Source organism: Erpetoichthys calabaricus, chromosome 8 (genome assembly GCF_900747795.2).
Source record: "Erpetoichthys calabaricus chromosome 8, fErpCal1.3, whole genome shotgun sequence".
Lineage (NCBI taxonomy): Eukaryota > Metazoa > Chordata > Cladistia > Polypteriformes > Polypteridae > Erpetoichthys > Erpetoichthys calabaricus.
In genome coordinates, this window is record NC_041401.2 from 29,302,259 (window position 1) to 29,325,927 (window position 23,669).

The following is a 23,669-nucleotide window of genomic DNA, read 5'->3' on the forward strand; positions in this document are numbered from 1 at the left end:
CTGCCTTGGCTGGATTTTTAAGTTACTTTAATGGTTGTTCCCCCCCCCCCAAATCAAAAAAGTATCAACTTCAAACAAAGACCAGTGTGTGTGTCCGGACCGCTGGTGCCTATACACTTTTTTGCTCATAATAAAATCTTCAGGATGTTAAAAATTACAGTAAATAAGGAATATGCCTTTAATATTGAATTCTTTATATTCCTCTTTGTAAAGCACTGTCTGAACTGGCTTACTCTGCTCAGGGTAGGCAGCAGGAGATGCCAGGCCAGGACCAGCGCCCCACTTGGGGTTGGTTCACCATACCAGGTGAATTTCAAGTAGCAATGTGGTCCATGATGCACCTCTGAGATGTGGAGGAGAAGCTTGCAAGTTCCAGGCCACAAAGTGTGAAGTGTGGAGCTATAAAGGCCCCTGTGCTCGGCTGTGGCACAAAGCAGATTATGATTACCATTTGTATTATAAGAAAAAGAAAAAAATTAAAGCATGCTAGAAAATTCACTTCCGGTTATGAACAATATGACGTCTTCCTTTACAAGTAATTTGTTGGTTTCTTCTTACCATCAATCCAAACTTCCTCGTAACTTGCTTATTTTTGAACTATGTAAATACAAAAAATAAATAAATAATTGAAAACTATTTAAAGACAAACTGGACGGATGACAGTATATCCACGTTACGGCCGAGTGGGCTGCAGACTCTGCGGTCACGTCTGAACAGTTGTTTGGACCGTCTCCAGGCTGCTGAACATATCCACTCTTGTTGTTCTGCTTCAGTATTTAGCAGGCTAACAGGTACGGGTCTGGCACCAGTACTCCCACTGATCACCACACCAAACCCCCCCCCACCACTCCCACCTCCTTGCCAATGCATCAAAATGTATGAAACACACACAGTATGGTCTGGTCAGGCTGGAAAAGGAAGATCTCACTTTAACAAAGATCCTTGAAAATTGCCTATTTTTGCACATTGTCAATTTAGTAGTATTTGGGGGAAAAAGTTGATTTTTTGATCTTAGTGGTACACACTTGTTTTTAAGCATTTATAAAGTCTGCCACTGTATAACATTTTATACAATGTAACACTTTAACAGCTGATTATTTGAATGTTTCTTTTCCTAAACAAATTGTGTGTTCAATTGAAAGAAGGAAAAAAAAAAAATAATAGACACAGTAGGTTTGGGAAACAGTTCTTGATAATTGTACAAATAATTAAATAAATAAAATGTGTATGATCTTTAGGATTGTTTTCGAGTCATGGATGGGGAATGGAAGTCAAAGTCAGCCCATGTTTGTTTATTTTTTTTTATTAAACTCCATTATCAATATTAAACATTTCTCACTTTTATACACATGGCAATATTGAAAACAGTAAGCATACATTTAACATTAGCTTTGTGACTATTTATATACTTTAGATATTCACTGCAGTACTAATTTCAGAGTTATATACGCCAGAAAGGCTAGCAGGGGTTTTATTTTAAATTTTTTTTTGTTTTAATTTTGCTTCCCTTCTTCAGAATTACCAACAGCTCAATTATTAAGAGAAACATAAAGCACACATAATTGCATTAGAGCGGTACTTACTATAATCCACACCTAACTGAATTAGAACAGTACTGTATGAACAATAAAAATCAGATTGAAGACCGTGAAGCTACCCTGACTCAGCTCGTGATTAAGGAGGTTTGTGTCCCAAGCCACTTTGTCTACCACATGCAGAACGTCATGCAGATACATCCCAACTGCTCGAGATATGTTTAGGTTACAAAGTTGAATGCATCTCTTAAAAATAAAAAAACAAAACAAAAAAAGAAGAAGGTCAAATAAAACACAGTGTTCATCTTGTTTAATTGCAGCATGTTCAGGCAATCAGGAGCCCAGTGGGAGTCGGTGTATATATAAAAAAAAAAAAAAAAAAATCACCATTTTAAAGTCTTGATTTGGAGTCCTTGGATGAAATTCAGATGGTCATTGTACAAAGTAGAAACTGAAAGAAAAAGGAACACCAGAAAAATTGAGCATCCCGAAAACTGCCACACGCGGGTTAAAAATGTCACGCGGCCGGCTACTTACTTCATCGTAGGAGAAGTTCACAAAGCCCTGCTGCATGTTATCTCTCCTTCTAAAGGTGTCTGCAGAAGAGCAACACGGACAATGAAAATGAAACCTGAGCGGAGCACACCAATGGCTTTCAAATCGGCTTTAGAGCCTTCATAATCGTAATTGAAGAAAACAAAAACGCGGCCCAAGAGCCACACTACAGAATAGCAGGCTACTGAAATTAGTCACATCTGTAAAAGCGCCAATATTTGTATCATTACTACTCCTTTGGACTTCATAACACTTTCTGAAACATCAGTAGGCAGGTTAATCATCTCGGTGCAGTGTGCCATATTGACAAGATGGTAATGACTTGTGAATATGAAGAAGTAGTACTAAATATGGAATATCAAGAGAAACGGGTCCCAAGAAGACCACCTCAGACCACTGCAAAGTCAGGTTTTGTTAATGGATCACATTGCAGAGATGAAGAAACTGATGCTCTATAAAAGTGTTATGAAGACTCAAAGAAGTGTTTCAGGTCTTGCCACACGAGGCAGTACCCAAACTAAAACGTCACCATTACAATAAACAAAATAAATAAATCAGGAAATGCTGTAAAAAAAATAAAGTCTCAAACAGAGTTACGTTCAAAATGCACTTCTGCGAATGGATTTCAGGACGTTACTTGGGTGGATAATAAAAGGGGTTCTCCTTACCCGTATGAGCTCTCAGCTTTACACAGCAGGCCACATAATCGTCAAAATAAATCCTGCCATTCTTGCTGAAACGCTTTATAATGCCACTCAGTGCCTGAGGGCTAATCCTGTATCCTAGGAAACAAAGAAATAAAAATAGAATTGTTAGTGATGACCGATTACATTTGAAACAAGCGTTACTGAAAATACACCTTTAAAATATGCAAGTGTACAACATAAATGCAAAAGGTGAAGCAAAGGGAAGAGAAATGAAAGTTAAAAAGTGGCTCCAGGCGTCTGACCACAGCACGACTCACGCTGTACGCTGGCTTGAAGTCCAAAACAAGTGTGGCCTTTAAATTGTGAAGTAAGTCAAATAAACACAACAGCCTAAGATAGCAGCACTAGCAGTCAGCACAAAGACCGCTCCAGAAATTAATGTGCCGCTAGGATTCCTGGAGTTGTGGCAGTCACTGGCCATGAATGGCTGACTTGTAACTGCGGCGTTCAAACAAGTGAGGAGGCTGTAAAGGGACGAAGCCGTTAAATGAAGTGTTTGTCCAAGCTGCACAGCACACACAATGACAGGATTAAAAACCACAAAAGAACAAATCACAATGGCTCTATGTGCCCACGGCATAAAATATTAAGACCAATTTACAACATAAATCAAAATTAAAATATATTTTAATAAGAATACAAGGGCATAATTGTATTGAGAATATGTAACTTTTTAAACATGGTCTGCAAGCATGTAGGAATTGTGGGTGTTATTATTTAACATGACATGTAAAGCCAATGGCCCATAACAAGACTTCCAGGCAGAAGGGATATCAAGCGTGCCGATCTGGTTGTCCGAGTGCATCACATTACATGACTAGAGTCGCAGTGTGTGTGTGTGTGTGTGTGGAAAGACACAACTGCACAATGGCTTTCCAGCACAGGTTCACATTTCCAAAGTTTTCGGACAGCTAATAACGTGATGCTTGAAAAAGCGCAGGGTGTACAGGTATGAGGAGGTCAGACGCAATCTCTGCCTTCTTCTTTTTCCAGTCCATTGTAGTACATAAAACATGCAACATCAGACAAATGAGCCTCTCATCCATTTGAGGACCAACACCTCTGTCTCTTATTCCTCCTCTTAGCTACGTCACAGGCACTGAACTCCCAGACGATGTTGTAACTCTCACATACACACAAGCCCTCCACTATAACTTGAGGCAGAAATCACAGACTTCTTGGACCGAGTCACTGGGTATGTCACACTACACAACTAATTTCACAGGAGTGTGCTGCCACTGCTCCCCAACACGACTCCCTAAGATTAGTAAATGAAGCCTGTGAATGATTATCACTGGTGGGGGGCCGGGAATAGCGAAATACAGACTGGTGGATGGACTTAAGGCCGTGTCACGTTACACGAGGGGCCAACTTAAGGTGGACGGACACGGGCGATACCTGCAGGTCATAAACTCAAGTTACCAAGGCCACATAATAACCCATGTTAGAACCAAGTATTTACACTCCATGTCCCACAATCAGTATAAAAGACCCATTTAATACTGTCAAGATTTCGTATGAGTTTCCAGAAACATCTGCCCACGCTTCCATGTCAAATCACTTCAACTGGCCCACAGATGTGGCTGGACTGGCCAGAGAACCTCACTTCAGGCCTTTCCAAGGACATCCATGAGGACTCTAAGCAGAAAGATGGATAAAAGTACAAGTCAGTCTACTAAAGACTAAGTGGTAGTGGGGAGCCACGGCCAATCCTAGCATCATCTGGTGAAAAGCAGGAACCAAACCCAGACAAGGTGCCAGTACATCACACGCTACCCATTATTCCGTTATAATTTGCTGGAATGTTTAGTCTCTTTCTCATGCTGTCAGACCAAACCACAATCAGAAGGTTTGGCATTCTCCGAAATGCTCAGATACCTTCAAAACTCTTTATGGTGATGGGGAGACATCCAGGCCTGGGGCAAACAAAAAAAAAAAACAAAAAAAAACCAGGCCCAAACCTCCTGGGCTCCAAGTACCATAGGTACAGACAAAGCCAACACTCCCAAGAAGTCACAAAGACCTCAGAAAAACCGTCATGTCAAGAAAGGAGCGGAGCAAGTCATGAGATACTGAGAGTGGAGCAACAGCTTATGTGAAACTAAGGGACCACCGTCAACATTTTTTTTTTTTTTTTTTTTTTTTTAAATGGTAATAATGTGTCACCCAATTGGCACTGCTATTTTTAGGCTGCCCGCACACCACTGCTAGTGCTCAGCACACATCCTCAACTAAAAAAAAAAAAAAAAAATGCCCACATTGTGTACATCTGCAACCCCTTCTGCAAAATTAACACCTAAGCACCAGGCTTCACTTACTGAATCCTCATTTGTGTTACAATCCAAAACCAAGTGGGAGTTTGTGGGACTACCTCACAGCTCTCAAGTCACGGGCCTGTCACTGCTGAGGTAGCAAGGAGCAAGTTCTTTGCATGTTGTGTGACAGGAGCTCTCAAAAAACTAAATACACTTGAAAAAGCACAAGAGCAAAAAATGGAACAGTGCCTGACATGGTACCTTACCCAAGCTCAAAAGAGCTTCACAAACATTCAAAAGGGTTCAACAAGAACAAAAAACACAGGAAAAAAATGCTGCATACAAATCAACATCAAGAAAATGGAATTGCAAAGCTCTGAACAAGCAAAAAACAAGAATAAAAATACAACAGAACAAACCTGAACACACACCACATTTGGAGGTACTTGTAGATCATCATAAGCGCCTAAAAGAGCCTTTTAAGGAAGGAATCGAGTCAGACAATCAAATGACAGCAGGGAGAGCATGCCAGTCTGGACGCCACAGAGCACAGGTTAGCAGTTCAGTCCTCCAAAGATTTAACCACACAACACCCCTCTGCCATATAATAAAACACTAAGGGGGGTGGGCCTGGGTCCTCCCAGCAAACGGAGAACTCAGTTTTGGTGACACGACTGAATGAGGAAGTGCAAGAGTGAAACACACAAGGCAGAGTACAGGCATAGGAGGCACATCAAGAATCACCTTTAAAAAGAGACAGGAAAAATAAAAGCTGACAGGAAAAAAAGTCTGAGAAGCGAGCTTTATGGGAATGTGCTCGAGATACGCAGTGCTGGTCAACAGAGATCGAGACACACAAGGATACGGAGTTGAAAGGCGTGGAGGGTACACGTTGAGCAAGAGAGATTATCACATTTTAAAATTTACGCTATTGCCGATCAACAAGTAACATGGCTAGTGTGTGTGTGTGTGTGTGTATAAGTCTATTGATCGCTAGCGAGACTGAGGATTTAATAATAAACAAAAAAAACTGCATCAACGCACAAGAACTATTGCCGTTAATTAATATGTTAACTTGCCCAACCCTAAATATATACACACACAGAAGTATTGTGCTAAACTGACTGACGCTGACATTTGTTTTAGCACAAACACTGCAGATATAGCATCAACACTACTGGCAGTACAAAGGGTGTAAGAATAAGAAGTCAAAATGTTTTGGTTTGGTAGACATTTTGTTGGACTTGGTTTTAAACAAAAAGGCCCGATGAAGTTTTGCAGTAAAGTTTCCATATGCGAATAACTGACAGAAGAAACATCCGTATACAGTAAAAACACATTTTTGAAGAACTACTGCTCATCTCATTTGCTACAAAGAATGTGTACTGCAGATGAATACTAAAATTACAGAACAGAGTCCATGCTCTCCTAATAAACTCATCTGCGTTTCCAGTGTGTATTTTCAGTTTCTTGAACTGACACCACGGAGTCTTTTTGGCACAGCAGGAAAAAAGTTATGCAAGAAGTAGAATGGTCTGTTCGAGTGACACATGGCCAATAAAAGTGAAACATCAAGGAAAGCTGGAAAGAATGGAGAAGAGAATGATCAGATGGAGCATGAGCTAAAGATGAATACTGAGCTACGAGAAAGACTTGGTGTGTATGCACAAAAATGTTGCGCACGTCCATTTCCACACACAATGAGATGCAGAAAAACTAAACTTTGTGTAAAGCCACATACATTTTCACAGCAGCCTCACATCGTGTGTACACACATTTCTGCTCTGTTTTGCAAACTGGCGGCACCCAGTGTCAAAGCAGTGCTACTGTTTCTGTGTTGTTTCCCTTCTCTTTCACATTTGCATCTATGACGCAGGATTTATCAAATTGGAATTAATTTTGGTGTATTTATTTATAAATTCATTTGATTGTGATCATTCTGCAATAATATAATGGTTCACGGAATAGCCAAATTATTCCAACTACCATAGTTGCTTTAACGTTGTTAGAAGACATCACAAATGGAAAGAATCAGAAGAGAGCATGCATTATAGATGCTGATGACTGGCTTCTAAGTCGATTTTCAATTTCCAAAAGCTATCCTTGAAGCTTTGTGCTGAACTGGTGCCGGCTTTGCAAAGGCTGGACTTTGAGTAATTGTGCACTACCTGCTCCTTTACAAAGTTCCATCCACCTTTGGGTGTTAAGCCACAGAAGCTTTTCAACATGAACTTGCCGAGTTGCTCCAGACCAGCTATCTAGGATGGTATTATCCGCTTGTCATCCGGATACAAGATTTACTTAACACTGTGTTTGAACTGGGAAACATCAAATCACACTTTGCGGAAATATCCGGTTTTCCAGATGCACTGCACGCATGTTGTTATTGCAACAACAGCAGGACAAGTTATATCAGCCTGGGACGAATCACCAAAAGAATGAGCTGTCATTAATCATCTATAGCAGGACAGCCCATAAAAACAGCAACTCCACACAGTCATAGTGCCTTTAACAACTAGTGTGGCAAAAGGCATGCAGTCCTTTTAAGAATAATGAGTCACCTCAAAGAGCCACATAAAGAGTAGACAATCTATCCGTTGTGGCACTCCGCCCCAATACTACACTCTATAGGCATCTTCAGAGAACGAACTTGCTTGTATAAATAGAAAGAATTTCCACTCTATTAATGTGCTGCTCTATGTAGTCCACAGAAAGTGTGTTGCCTTGTGCAAGCATGTAGTGTGCTGCATAATGTACCACACAATCGTGGCTTGCCCATACACGAAGAGATGTGGTATGATGAACCCGACCCACCAAATGATCAGCCAAATCGGACGTTACAACTTTGTTTGAATGTAATTAGCAGAATGTTGCAACAAGTAATGAGATGCACTTATTTTTTAACCGATTCATTTAAAATGTGGTCAGTATCACATAGTACAGCCCTTATATTCCTTAGTTCATTGGCCACATCCGAGACCATCCATTATTGCATTTTGTGATTCCAGAACAGTGTCCGTTAGCACACAAGCAAGATGGTCTCCCACCGGTTTCCGAGGCAGAGGTGTGTACGCAGTCAGCACCCGAAGATGTCATGCTGTGTCCTCGGTATGGGGGTTAGCTTTTGTAATAATATGTGAAAGAGAATAAAGAGACAGTGGGCTGCGACTTGCTTTTCATGTCAAGTTTGATTTTTTTTTTTTTTTTTTTAAATTTTGGGTACTGTGCGACTTTCTGAACTTCAACTTTCGAGTATCTCCGACACGCTGTATCACTCCATTAACTTTCATTTGTTGCTTAAACCAAGAAATAATATGCTTTTTCTTGCTTTCACTTCGCATTTGCTGAAATTCTCTCCCCACCCCACGGGCTTTTGCCATCGTCTTTTAACAAAACAGTGAACAGAAGTGGGGGATTTGTATACTCAAATATGCAAAATTCTGAAAGGAGTCGGGTAGGGCAGTAGGTGTGTGCATGTGTGTTAAATTTCACGTTCATTGGGATTTATAAAGGGAAGGTGTGTGGAACTTGACATATAGAGTGTGGAGGAAACAAAATTTATGGTAAACGGTTGACCTGTGTAAAACTGAAAAATGGCCGTTGCATCAAGATCATTTTATGTAGTTTGACTGCTCTCTGCAGAAGTTTTTCCTTCCACAAGTAATTTCTAGATGAATTGGCAGCTCTAAATTCAGCCAGAGTTGGTGCGGTTACAATTGTGTTGGGTTATGAACTCCCATCATGCTATGTTCCAGTTTTTTTTGTCTTGTCCTTTTATTAAATGGTTGGACACTGAACACCTCTTATGACACATCATTAATCTTTACTTTGTTTGAGTCCATACAAGAAACAGTGCTGTTGGCACAGAGGCTTTCATGACTTATTACTAAGTGAGAAATAAGCAGAAGTTAGCATTCATTAGAACTGGAAATCTGAGAGCCGATTACCAACAGTGAGTTCCCAGTTCTTAATATATTGTTGGCAAAAATGTAATAATCTGCCCGTCCACCTACTTTAGTACCATCTGCAAACTTAACCAGCTAATTGATCGTATTCTTTTCAAGATCATTTAGGAATATTAAATAGGGATCAGAACTAGGGCTGCTGCTCTCAGAGATGCCATTTCTAACATTAGCCAATTCAAAGAAGTCCACCTCACCATAACCTCGAGTTGCCACTTGTTTAAGACTGATCACTAATCAATCATGTGGTACCTTATCAAAAGTATTCTGCAAAAATCAAGATAGATATTATATACATCTGAAACATATGAGGAAAAGGTTTAATATTTACATAAAAAAAGGAACACTAGGTATAATACATGGATTCATTTGCATTACAAAATAAAAACTCTTACCCATTGAAGAAAGAGACTGACTCATCTCATGAGGTTCCACAGATCCACTTCTGTCCTGATCAAACATCATGAAATTTTGTTTCCAGCCACTTAAGGCAACAAAAACCTCTTTAAACTCATTAAATCCCATCTTTCCTGTAAGATCTCTCTGAAAAGGGCAGAGTTAAGTACCGACAATGCTATCAAGGCAAGAACAAGGTATATGACTTCATAAATTTCAAGTTTTAATATATTACACTACATATGTAAAAGGGACATATTTTAAGAGCTTTGCAATAGTAAGTTCAGTCAATTAGAAACAGGATCTTTAACTATGCAATCTTTCTGTTTTGCAAGCATACATACAGAAACTGCATTTGCTTATACTCACTGGAAAGTTCATGTCATCAGGCAAGTTCAGCAAGGTTTTGGAAGGCTACAGGCTATGTACCATCAATTATACAGTATCATGTATATACAATTTCAAGAAATAAAAATCAATGTTTTCCAGAGCCTCGGGACAATAACAGTAGCTATGACAGAGCCGAGGCATGATGGCATAAATGTGAAACAAAACACAGACAATGCCAACATCCATTTACTTGACCAGCCTAGACTGAAGTGTATACCAAGAATGAAAAAGGATACATCTAGCATTGAAATCATCAGTCGACACGTCTCTAAACTGAAAGCTGTGAATGAAAAACAGTTTTCTCAAATTATGTATTTTGAAAAGTTTTTGCACATTTGACTAAGTGTATAAAACAGTATAAAACGGAAGAAAGAAAAAAAAAGTTTATTGAATGAAGGGAGACCATTTTTCTTTGCTCAGAAATTAATTCTTGGCAATGTCTCCTCCTACCTGCTCATCCTACCTGAAAAGAGGCAAGATAGTAATTTGGGATTATAGCACACCCATCTCAGACAACACAGCTAAAGAACAACTCCTTAAACCATAGTGGCTTTTACTTGTGAGGGTGCCTGTTATGTAACCACAGACTCTCAATCTGCCTTTTTTATACTTGCTGCTCCAGTTACACTATTCACTTCAGCATTTTTTTTTTTATATAAAAAAGCTACCAGACAAAAACAACAACAAATTGACTTACGGCTATAGGTTCCATGAATCCCAGTCTGTGTCAAACATCTCTGAAGTTCCTCTGAATCAATTTCGCCATCCTAATAAAACAACCCTTTGCAGTTCAGCAAATTAAATATCAACACATTGAAAGCCATTGAACACATCTATAAAAACATCCTGTGCTTTCTAAAATATTATTTATCATGTTTATTTCTATAAGTGATCTTAAAGTAGAACAAACATTTCTTCCAGGGGGATAATTAAACTAAAGATTTAATAATCCCCAAGTTACTTAATGCATATAGTTCTGGTCATTGTATATCTGCTTTGACTTCATATGTAGCTTCTATAAACAAACAAACATACTATAAAAAGAGTAGACCTTTGAATATTACCATTTTGCAAAAACACTTAAGGTTTTACAATAATCATACTTTAGAAATGGACTACAACAGACTCACCTGCCCAGCAATTGCTGTAAAATACCCCCACATTGGATCATTCACAGGTGGTGCACCAAAACCCCCCGGAAACTGACCATATCCTCCATAGCCTCCTGGTGGTGGACCTCCCATTCCTGGAGCACCCATTGGCATTGCAGGCGCTTGGGCACCTGGCATTGGAGTACCATATCCATACTATTGAAAAAGAAGGCGGGGAAAAATTCAGTGCAAATAAACTACAAGGTTCTAAATTACATATTTCAAAAGTGAATATTAATAATTTATATATCTACAATATTATATTTGTAAGTGGGTCCAGTGATTTTGTCCACAAACATCTGTATTGCACCCAGTAGCAAGTGTTGGAGTGGCACTAAAATGTTGACTTCAGTATCCATACCATCTTTTTGACCTCGGTACTGGTACCAAAACTGTGATGAAGCAGATAATGGATAACGAACTATAACCCCAGCCCCAACCCCATCCGGTTGCACAACTGAATAAACGAAAGTAGCAACTGTTGCTTCCACATAATAATGTGTATCCCTACTTTGCTATAAGCTATGGCTTACTTTTGAATTCCCCAGTGTGTCGAAATTTGCTGTCCCCCACAGAGAACAGAAGAGAAGGGGAACAGTATGGTGGTTTCTCCATCACAGAATCTAAATGTGTGATGAAGGGAAGGAAGTTACTTAGGGGGATTGTCCCACATGGAATCTACAGCAGGGGTAGGCAACGTCGGTCCTGGAGTGCCACAGTATGTGCAGGTTTTTGTTCCAACCCAGTTCCTTAACGAGAACTCAATTATTGCTGATGAAGCACATATTGCTTAAGTGACATTTTAATGCTTCATTTTAGTGGTCTCGCTTGTTAAGGTTCTCCAACCTTAATTGCTTATTTCAATCTTAAACTGCTGCATTCAGTGTTTTAATTGCTTCTTATTAGCAATAAGATGTAAAAGACAAAGCAGCCAGCAGTTCTCCAGCTAGCTTTTTTCCAATTACATCTGTGTGTGTTCATCATGCACAGTTTGATTTAATAAAACACTTAATAGAAAAATGTGACAGACTGAAAATGATCTGTTTTAGGCTTCAAATCATTTGGATGATATCCTTGGAAAGGAAAAAAATCTACGATATAAAAGCCTTACATTGCACAGACTAACAAGCCATAAAATTAAATAAGGTCTGAGATTGGCAATGATTGGTTTCTAATTAAGCAATTGGGTTGGAATGAAAACCTGTAGCCACTGCGGCTCACCAGGACCGACATTGCCTACCCCTGTTTTACATCTTATTGCTAATAAGAAGCAATTAAAACACTGAATGCAGCAGTTTAAGATTGAAATAAGCAATTAAGGTTGGAGAACCTTAACAAGCGAGACCACTAAAATGAAGCATTAAAATGTCACTTAAGCAATATGTGCTTCATCAGCAATAATTGAGTTCTCGTTAAGGAACTGGGTTGGAACAAAAACCTGCACATACTGTGGCACTCCAGGACCGACGTTGCCTACCCCTGATCTACAGCACTCCTCACGGACTTGCTAGAGGCAATGGTTCCCCTTTGAATTTTCTAGTGCAGGGGTTCAGTACTGTACTGGCACCCAAGAAGAGAATTATCATAATTGCAGCAGAGTCATAAAGAGACAAACTGAGCAGGATTGTGGGGTAACAGGTGCCTTTCCCAGACAAGCATAAGGTGCAAGGCAGAAACAACCCCTGAACAGGGTGCTTAGTCAATCAAAACATGAACACACACACAGACGCATGCAAACTAGGGCCAGTTCAGCAAGGCCAATTCAACTAAACTGTGTGTGGTTGAACTGTTGCAGGACACTGGAGGAGATAGGTGTATACACAGAGAGAACATGAACACTGAGAACGTGGGGTCGCCTTCAGCTTCAACCCAAAACAACTGCATCCAAAACAGGGAATAGATTCCGAAGATCTATCACAGCCAGTGGCAATGCATGGTATAGGTTTTAGTAAAGCTGAAAGAAATTCAAGTAGTGAATGAGGATTTTTGAAAAGACAGTAAGAACGGTCATACCACTTAGTTACTTCACACATGGTGATATGGAAGGAACGAATATGTTCAAAAATGAATCAACGCAGCTTATTTATTTCACCTTAAACAACATTTTGTTACATAACATTTTCAAAATGAGCTCCACCATTAACAATACATTTTTCTAAACAAGTTCATAAATAGATTAAAAAAAAATTTAAATTAAAAAAAATAAGCACTACTTGTATTTACAAAAGGTGATAGAATGAATGTGCTGAAGATTTGAGAACAGTTTGAAATGTTACTTTCTCCACCAACTTACATATTGGTGAATATCTACTGCTAATCTAAGCCTTTTTATATTTTCTAGTGCTATTGCCATTCTCAGTGGTCTAATAATCGCATCCTTCACAATACCATTTGATAACCGTCTACCAGACCACTTTCATACCCTGTGAAAGAATTCTTCCTCATCAAGTCACATTAAAATGAATGCAAAATGTTCTTTGCACTTCTACAGATTTGGATTCAATGGATGCCGCAACAGCGAACATGTAATGAGCCACTGAGGAGTTGGTTATTGCCAATGAAACTGCATTTTGTGAAGAACAATGGCACACACAGAGACAGAGACAGACAGAGAGATTTACATATATACTCATTAGGGGTGGGCGGTATGACCAAAATTCTATATCACTGTATTTTTCTAAATTATCCCGGTTTCACGGTATTCGATGGTATTTTTTTCCCCATGCATGAGTGGATGTTAACCACATTTTCCACTGGAATTACTGGCTAAGAATAACCTATTCCACTGTCAAGAGTATTGTACATTGTACAAAAAAAACATTTTAATGTGCACACAAGTATTAATACAGGTTTGCATGGCCCCATAAAGTGATAGTTTTCAAGGGGGTGGCACTAATGGAGAAGGTATCACATTGCATGACAGATGCAGTCAAAATATAGAACCTTTTTATTGAACAAATTTTGCAAAAACAAAACTATAACTTTGACAACATATTTTCAACCATACAAAGAGGCATTTTAGACTTAGTAAAATATCCAGAAGTGCTTGTCAAAAGTTGTATTGCACTGAATATGTCTTAGAAAAGGAATAAATAGTAAATATTTTTTGTAAACCAACTACATTTTCTGTTAATGTTAACAATCTCTGTCCACTGACACATTAAAGTGACTTTTTAAACAACTTTATCATCATTAAACTGCATAATATTTAAACTAATAAATAATAACAATAAAATAAATAATAGTATTATTACTGATAGTTGCACTATTACTTCAAGACTTCAAGCCCAGGTGCATTACACAGTATTCACCAAATTAAAATAAAATAAAACAAGTGCAACTTGGTGATGACATCTTTACCAACTGAACTATCATTTAGGCAAACTGCATTAATATGGACCTTGCTTCAAGCTAAGCTATATACATAAATAATATACCTGCAACTTGCATTTATAATGCTATTTGTGGCATAGCCCTACGGAATCGTATTAGGGCAACGGTGAAGAAAAAAATAATACGGACACAGGGAAGAAAAAAAAAAAAAAACTATGTCGAGAATAAAGTCGACATTTCCACTTTATTCTCATAGTTTACTTCATAATTAAAGTAGAATGTCGTAAACTAAACTTCTTCCTAAAATCAATGTTTAATTTACTAGATTTTGTCAAACACCGTCATAAGTTAATGCAGCACATTAAATGCTTCGTATTGCGTTCCCCGACCCAGTTGTTAATCAGTACGCTTCTTAAACTGACTTCCTCCACACTAAGATAAGACAGCGATCACCTTACAGAATCCATTCACTTCATGATATTTCTGCTTTCTGAAAATTTAGAATGCTAAGATAAATACTTGATATCATTTTCATGATGAAATGCATTAAAGCAGGTATTAAACAAGCACGGTAGTGAGGCGGTAGTGCTGCTCCCTCGCAGTAAGGGGTCCCCCGGTGTATGTTCAGTGTAGAGAACTTTATGGCAGGTGTGACGAGGCTCCAAAAAACTGGATGTATGAATGGGTACCACACAGGTTTAACTTAAATATTGTGTAAATGTTGGGTTTGTGATCTGGTGGTCGGAGACACGAACACAGAATTCAATGCATGTTCTTCTGAGCGGGCTCTCTTTATTGCACGTGTTCTGTCTCTATCTGACGTACTAAAACCCCAGTTCCTATCCGTCCGTCATTTCACCACATATCCAATCACCACACGATAAACGTCTTTGTGAAATTAAAACTAGTTATAAACTTAGCCCGCGGAGTGTTCAGAACTTTAAAAATATCTTCGTTATACATGTTTAATTATGCCATCCATTCAGAGTTGCGCCCATCGAAGGATGAATACAAGCAAAACATACACTAGCAGGGTCAATATAGCACAACAAAACCCCACATCCTACATGACTTTGAAAGGAAACTGAAGTGCCGAGTAAACCCACCAGAAAAACATGCAAATACAAGGCAGGCACGCCGCTGTGCCCCCATATGATTAATGCATGCTTTAATGCATTTCACCATGAAAATTATTTTAAGTATTTATTTTAGCATTCTAAATGTTCAGAGAGAAGGAAGATCATGAAGTGAATGTATTCTGTGTGGCGATCGCTGCCGGCACCTCTTCTTAGTGCAAGAAGAAGTCAGTTTAAGAATCACTTAACACAAACCATTTAATGTGCTATATAACTTATGACGGGGTTTGAAAACATGTCGTCACACTATTACACAGTACCCAGGTACATTACACTGTATTGAAAACAAATAAAACAAGTACAACTTGGCTTGCAGTATTATCCAGTAGTATAGAAACAGTATTTACACATCTGACCTTTTAAAACTAAAGTATCTCCAGGCTCTCTGTCCATTTTCACCGCGCAGCATTCCTATGCTACCGCCCACTATTTGGTGGTGTAGCAGTAAAAAAGAGCCCTAGTGCAACAAGTCTGTGTTTAGCGGTGTAGCAGTGAAAAGGTCCCCACTTGAACAGTTTCCTGCTGCGCCACGTTCCGAATGTCGTTTAGACAATTTAAACCGGTGTTGCAGTATAAGAAAAATCCATATCATAAAAAAAATAAAAAACGGTTTTCGGTATGAACCGGTATACTGCCCAGCACTAATACTCATACACACTTCACTTGTCCTTCATAACACTCTGAAAATCGTAACATCCTTATCCTGGACCTGTTATTTTCATTTTGACATTTCAATCTAGCGCCACAGTCTTTGCAAACCACAAGCTCGTATTTTAGTTTTTCTTATCTACCCCTTTCTTATACACGTCTTTGTTGTCTGTCTGACTATTTAATAGGATGCGAGATGGGAGTTGTGGAAAAACATTTTCATGCTCACCATGATGCATAAATGGCACTGTTCAACATGCTGTCACAATAAAATAAATAACTTGCAGCAGTCATATCACTCAACAGAAACCTGGATGAACTTTTGTAATTTTACAACACAATCATCTGGCAATGCGCTAGTTTGAGAAACACCACTCTAGTGCATCGAAAGGTATATCCTCTGCAGAGTCTAAAGCACACTGAAGACTAGAGGAATGAAGAGCAGACCACAAGTTCTTTCAGAACTACTGTTTACTAAAATTCCTGACCTGACACTGTACCATTTTAAAAATTAGGCACTAAGGTTTTTTTTCAGTACTGGTATAATGCACAACCCTAGGTAGACTATCATCTCAAAACTGGAATGGTGTCAAAGGAAATGAGTATGTCCCATCACATACACCTATGTGGTGATTAGGGAGAGAAATTGCAGAATATGCATGCAGATGATTGTTACATAAGACTTGATTATTCTAAATTATATGTTAAACATATTGTGACATTTTTCCCCTCTCACTGATTTTAGTTGATTGAGAAGCAAGAAACTGGAGATCTATACAGTAAGATTCCTACATACAAACCTTCAAATTATGAACTTTCAAAGACGCAAACACGCATGTCAATATGGTAAGAGATCTGCAGCTCTGGCACATTTTAAATAAATAAATAAATGTCTACACTCACATCATTAGCTGGGGCCTGGTAGTGGGGGCAGAAACGGCTTCAGTACAAGAGGTGGGAGTTGACAGACCTGCATTACGTGCACGCAGGATGGGCCTGTGACCATAATTAGCGATGGAGTTGTGATTGCCACAGCTGCACTTCACCCTGGGTCATTGCGTTTTAAAGTATTATTTCTTGGATTTCAGACTCCACCTGGACACTATTATTATGCACTATTTACTTGTTTTGGAGGATTTTTAACTCCACTTTTGAACATTTTTGGTTTTGAGTTTAAATAAAAAGCACAGTGAACTGAATTACACCCATCCCTTGATGACTGTGTATGTGTCCTCGCTTACCGCGGTTCATCCAGTTAAGATACGGTGGCAGGTTCAAAAGGCACCCAATTCAGCTAATGGGAGTTTGCAGAATTATTAAATAATAAGCAAAAAATAAAAAATTGTAGCACAAGTTAAAATGCGTTGCTGTGAAAAACTTAGTTTGCATGTCTGGCGCTAGGTGGAGTGCAAAACCCACACTGTTACCGTTTACATTCTCATTTACTTACGTACATTCTCTACAAGTGGCTGTGCTTTTGGCTGTTTATTTCAAGCCCAAGATGTCAAGAATTCAGTGTGTTCAACATGAAACAGGGTAACTTCTTCACTCAGCCAGCCACATTAACATGCCATACGAAACCAAGTAGTGTGGTGGAGTGTAGGGACAATGGGACCTTCAGATCTTGTGAACAGCTTATTCCGATCCACTGGTTCTAATCGACTCTAAAATGTATGATCTTCAGATATGATCATCCCATCAGGCGTACTGTGGGCTTAGCAAGGGCTTTTATTTTGATACACTCAAACTGGAGTTAGCACTGGAAGTACTTTGTCAAAACCTTCCATAAATCTTTTCCGTGAACACTTATAGGGCATCAATATTAAGTGATTGGCAGTAGGTGTCAAGTGATGATGTCATCCAATTCCTCACTATGCGTGGTGACCAAAATTGGATTTGAAGACCATCACTTCGACTCATTCACTAGTGGAAAATGAGTCTACTGTACTGAAATCAGCTGATGGAAAACAATATGAAATAACTTTCAGTAGTTTGTTGATAAAATGCACTAGAAATCTAACAAAAAAAATACAAATATTAACTTACTAGGGGGCTCCGCCCCCTGCTCGCTTCGCTCGCCAACCCCTGGTGTTGGGGCATGACAAAGAGTGAGATGTATGAATTAGATATAGAATAGTGTGCAGGTTTGGATGATGCCTATATAAATACAAAATAGAGTGTTTGGCATAGAGTAATGTTTTATTGGAATATTTCTTTGTATACAACATTAGTAGTAAAGATGGTGTCTTGTCTTTGAATGAGTCTTCCTTGGCATGGATCATTTTTAACTTTAACTTTAACGTGAGATGAACGTCGAACACATGAGAAGGCAACATAAAGTTGTCCATGTCCAAAAACGGGTTCAGAGAGGTAGATGCCAACCTTGTCCATGGTTTGTCCTTGTGATTTGTTGATGGTCATGGCAAATGCAGGTTTAATGGGGAACTGTCGGTGTTTCAATGTAAAAGGTAATTCTAGGTCAGAACTCGTAAGGTCAATTCCAAGAATGAGAACAGTATTGTTAGCATGTGAATCTGAAAGAACTGTAGCTTGAATAACATCGTGTGTTATGGTGTTGACGACTAACCGTGTGCCATTGCATAAACCCTGTTTAGTGTTAAGGTTTCTTAATAGCATGATTATTGTTCCGTTTTTAAGGGTAAGGTTGTGTTGTGGTCATCCGTCCGGCTTAATAGTGTTCAAATATTCTAAGGGGAAATTCAGATGTTCATTGTCGTCATCAGAGTCAACTTTGTCAGAGCTTAGAAAGAGCCGTGTTTCTCCAGGAAGTAATGAAATGACCTGGTTATTAATGTGATTAACATTAATATTTTTTGGACATAATATAGTGCGTTGTGTTAACCACATATGCGAAAGCAGTATGGGCCATTGCCTTTTGGTGGCCTGATATGTACTCCGGTAGATGCAAAAGCAAATGAACTATTGAAGGATCTAATGCAGTTCATAAAGTTTTTACTTTCAGGCACATCGTTAGTTAGAAGCTTCTGTAGATATTAAGGATATGAATGTAAAGGAGGCAGTCAAATTTGCCCCTTTTGACAACAACGTGTAAATTCATTATTTGTATTGCCAGTTGTTTCTTCTGTGAAGTTAAGTGAATGACAATGATTGCAAATGACATTCATTAATCCCAATGAATTTTCCTCAATAGTGGACTCATTATTGAAAGCGTTGTCAGCCAACTGGCATAAGCGTTTAGCAGACGTCTGGCGTTGATGTCTGCGACGGGCATGTTTTGCTTGTGGTGTTTGAGTGCCGCGTTGTTGCATGTCCATTATTTGTGACGCGCTATTTTTGATTTTTAATTGATCCGCCTCCGCTTTGCGCAAAGTCCGTTTCACTCTACGTCGTGCATTGTTTGTATCGTGCCTTGTCCGTTTTTGTATGTCGGTCAGTTGAGCTTTCTGCTTTTGGAGTCTTGCTTGCTTGTTTTCTGGCCGGTCATATGCGCGTTGCTTTGCTCCCTTTTTTGTATGTCTGAGACGCGAGCTCTTTCTTTTGAAATCGTGCTTGTTTCGATGCAGCACTTTGAGACGCGCGCTGTATGCGTCTACGTTCAATGTGTCTGTCCATTTGGGCACGTCTCTGTAACGGGGTTACTTGAGCTTTGCGTTTTTTGATCCTTGACATTTTTTCTCACGTATTTTCTGAAGCGCGTTGTATGCGCCCCCGTGTATTTTTTTGGTTTCATTCGTGTTCGTGTGTTTGGTCCCGTTATCCGATCCGAATTGTTTTGTACCCGTGACCGTGTATGCATGACTTGTTTGTTCCTCAGCGTGCGAAATATGGATAAGTAATAAGGAGGAGCGCACTCACTGTTAATATGGAGCCTTTTCTCCAGTTGAACGGTTAATAGTGCTTTATTTTAAGGAGATCCACCTATGCTGCCTAGTGTGAAGGTTTTGAGATGACGTATGTTTAATATGGACGTTTCCTTTAGATATGTGGCTTTGGGTGTCACTTCTTATTGATGGGGGGGGGGGGGGGGGGGGTGAGGATTGTTGTTGCGCGAGCGTCTTCTTTCGTTTTGTGTTCCAGGGGCTTGTTAAATCCTCCTCTTGGTGTGTATCCCGTCCGGTGCCTGTAGGGGGGGGGGGCCTTGCTGTTGTGCGCAAGCGTCTTCTTTTTTTTTGTGTGCTAGTTTCGTGTGCAATGGGTTTCGTGCGGTGCCTGCCTTTGACTACTTTTTTCTTTGCCTTTTCCTTTTTTCTGTGCTTGCGGCGTCTCATTTCTTTGTCCTCTTTTTTCTTTGCTCACTCCTTTTTTCTGTGGTCTTGTCCGCCTCTCGCGGCCCTTTCTTGCGCCTGCGCAGTATGTCTTTTTGCGGCTATGGCCCATGGCCGGATGTCCCTGCGTCCATCCGGTTTAGCATTCTCGGTTAGTAATATGGATAAAAGCACTTTCTTATATAATGTACAGTACAAATATATTTTCAATAGGAGTTGAGGAAGGTTAGTATGTAAAAAAATGAAAACATTTTCTATTTATTGTTAAAGTACACAAGTAATCCAACAAAATACAAATATTAACTTTTAAAAGTGTGTTCCTATGTCCACTGTCCTGCTCTACTGACAGACTGAGGAGATCGTTACTCCTCCACACTATGCGACTCTTCAATTCCACCCGGGGGAGTGAACGTTAACATTATAAAAGTTACTGTCTGTTATACCTGCATTTTTATCGCTCTTTAATATTGTTTTTTGTAGCCGTATGCTGCTGCTGGAGTATGTGAATTTCCTCTTGGGGATTAATAAAGTATCTATGCACAAATAGGGTTGGAAGTTGCATTGTGTTTGCTGGGCGCAGAGGCTAACTTTGCTGGAGTTACAAATAAATTGGACTTGCGAACATGCTCTTGGAACAGAACTCGTTTGTATGTGGAGGACTTGCTGTATACTGAACATAACACATGTTAATACACAGAAAAGTGCAGATGCTGGTGCAATAATAAGATATTTGTTGAAACAGTAATCATGGAAAATGGTGTTGTGACTGTTAATGACATCTACTGTTCAGGGCAAAAACGGTTGGTCTGAGCTTTGTGGTCAGACCATGCAGGTGAGAATAACAGATGTCTGAAGTATTTGGAATCTCCCATAGTGCTTCAGTCTTTACTATGGCAGGGCATTCTGTTTGGTTGCTACAATAGATGACAACCCATTATTTCCCCACACAATGCTTTTATGAAAAGCAAACTGAACTCTTCCAACAAAGAAATGTGTAACTTTAAACCAGGAACGGGGTGGGGACCTTTTTTTTTTTATGCAAGTTAACCTTGAGCTCTTAACTGACGCATTCAATGAGAAATGAGAACCAATTACTCTGTGATCTAGTCAATTTATGCATGCCTGGATAAAAAAAAAATGCACAAACATCCACAGGCAAGTTGCTGGTCATATTTAAAACGATATAATGCCTATTTAGTAAGAAGAAGAACAATGCAGGAACCGAAAGTAAAGCAAAACCTGCAACCTAGGAGAGAAAACAAGTGCTCAGTAATCATGACCAAGCATTACTGTAATGATAGGAGCAGATGGACTGATTATAAGCTCTACCCTAGGCAAGAATGAGACAAACAGATCACTAATGTACAGTATAGAACACTGCTGGAGAAGAGCTCACATAATATGACTTGAAGGCATATTAGAAACTATTAATACACCTGCATTTTTAAAAATTCATTACAAATTGCACATGCAAGTACATGAGTGAGGCTAATTAACACTTTCATTAACAAGTGCATATAGCTTATATAATCTTTTTAATGTCATATGGAATGACAAAGTTAATTAACTCCATCTCAATAGACGATAATATCCAGTACAAACCATCTATAAAAGGTTAGTGGAGCAAAGTGACACAGTTGGGAGAATAAAAGCGAACAAGCAAACTAGTGCAAAATTTCACATTAGAAATGGGTATTTAGAGAAGTAAAAATTACCATTGCCAGTGAAACACTGCCACATAGTCTCATCCGGAGGGCTGCAGCACACTACACTACACTACACTACAGCACACAGCACACTACCCTAAGCTGTGTCAAACTGAAGGCCCTATAATCTTTTTAAAGCAGCCCACCTCATCAATACTCAAAGTATTACATACAATGACAGTTACAATTTTCTCAAAGTCCACCTTTAAAGTGCGCTTCATATATAGATTGTCATCCAGCTAAACTATAAACGAATACTACGGTATTTACACTAGGCATTAAAATGAAGCTCTGGTGTCAATATCATGCATCGTAGATACTGGATGAACTCTCCACATACACACAGCAATTTGGATTTTAGTGGCTGCTTGCATTTATCTGGGCAGTCTACAGTAGTGCTGTTAGTTAAACTGTAGTCAGAATAGAATCTGGTTACTTATGACCTAACAAGTTAAAAAGGTGACACTTCGAATCTTCAGGATTTTAGCACGATGCCAAAGATTTGACATTCTCATGTAGGAAATAACAGGTGGATTTCACACACCCTGCTGCCATTACTATGCTCATTTTTTAAAGTTGGATCTGTGTTGAGGCTGACCACCCTTCCACCACCACTCTGCTTAATGTTTTTGTCTTTTTCACCGACTTGATTGTTATATGGAGGAAGGAAAACACATTTGCATTTCCACTTAAATGTGGCTATCGCTGATGAAAAGGATACTTTCAGTGATTAAGCTATGAAAAACAAATTCAAAAATATCCACAGTGACAAATTCTGTATTACTGATCATCATTTATTCTTAAAAATGAGTATGTACGGATTAAGAAATTCAGACACTTATTTAGTAGAATTTATTTAGTAAAAAATATACACACGGTTTTTGAAATAGGTTATTAATTCTGTATTATGTTTTAAAAACCCAGGCAGTGTATGAACACTAGCAGCAAATATGCATGTATTAATAAATGTAAGAAAAGAAACAACCACCAATGTCAAGATGTAGCTAAAATACAGGGGAGTAAATATGACCTTTGTATGAGGGGGTTCATATTTTCATGGTACACTATGAAAAAACAACAAAAACAAACAAACAAACAAACAAACAAACATTCTCAGAACCAGGGCTGTGGAGTCGGAGACAATTGTGGGTACCTGGAGTTGGAGTTGGCAAAAATGTACCGACTCCTAATAAATTTAAATTGTAATGAGAAAAAAAATAAAAAAATACAGCAAGTTCAAATGTCCCATTTCACAAACAGCAGTCATAATCAAGTACTTCTCTGATGTAAGAATAAAGCCCAGTGCATAGTTGTGTTACTATTAGTGTGAAGTTCAGCTGAGCTATTATACAACCAGACATTCACATACTGTAATCTGGATTATGGTACATTACAAAAAGTGTTTATTTTATTTCAGATAATGTGTTTAACAAGTTCACTTGCGTATAAACAAGTGTAATGATGTAGGTGTAATGTGTGTTCAGGAGTTCTGTCTGCATTCTCCAAATATGCTCCCACCCAGGGCTGAACTTTAGCATAACTTTGCACACCACCTGTTCTAGAAGATTCTGAAATTAAAAAGGAACAGATTCTATTTATTGTGACAGATAATGCTTCTAATATGTTAAGCACAATTGAGAAAATGAAT

At 38.9% G+C, this 23,669-nt stretch overlaps 1 protein-coding gene across 1 annotated transcript in view; it reads right to left on the reverse strand.

The window, feature by feature from the left end:
• Window positions 1-1,287: 1,287 nt before the first annotated feature.
• The window catches only part of gca (grancalcin), a 57,291-nt gene continuing 34,909 nt past the window's right edge, over window positions 1,288-23,669 (reverse strand). Inside the window, exons 2-8 of the mRNA XM_028806394.2 lie at window positions 10,931-11,107; window positions 10,498-10,567; window positions 10,037-10,080; window positions 9,410-9,557; window positions 2,759-2,872; window positions 2,073-2,131; window positions 1,288-1,986 (exon numbers count right to left, since the gene is read on the reverse strand). Coding sequence (XP_028662227.1) covers window positions 1,960-1,986; window positions 2,073-2,131; window positions 2,759-2,872; window positions 9,410-9,557; window positions 10,037-10,080; window positions 10,498-10,567; window positions 10,931-11,107 — 639 coding nt within the window. The 3' untranslated portion in view covers window positions 1,288-1,959. The remainder of the gene's footprint in view (window positions 1,987-2,072; window positions 2,132-2,758; window positions 2,873-9,409; window positions 9,558-10,036; window positions 10,081-10,497; window positions 10,568-10,930; window positions 11,108-23,669) is intronic.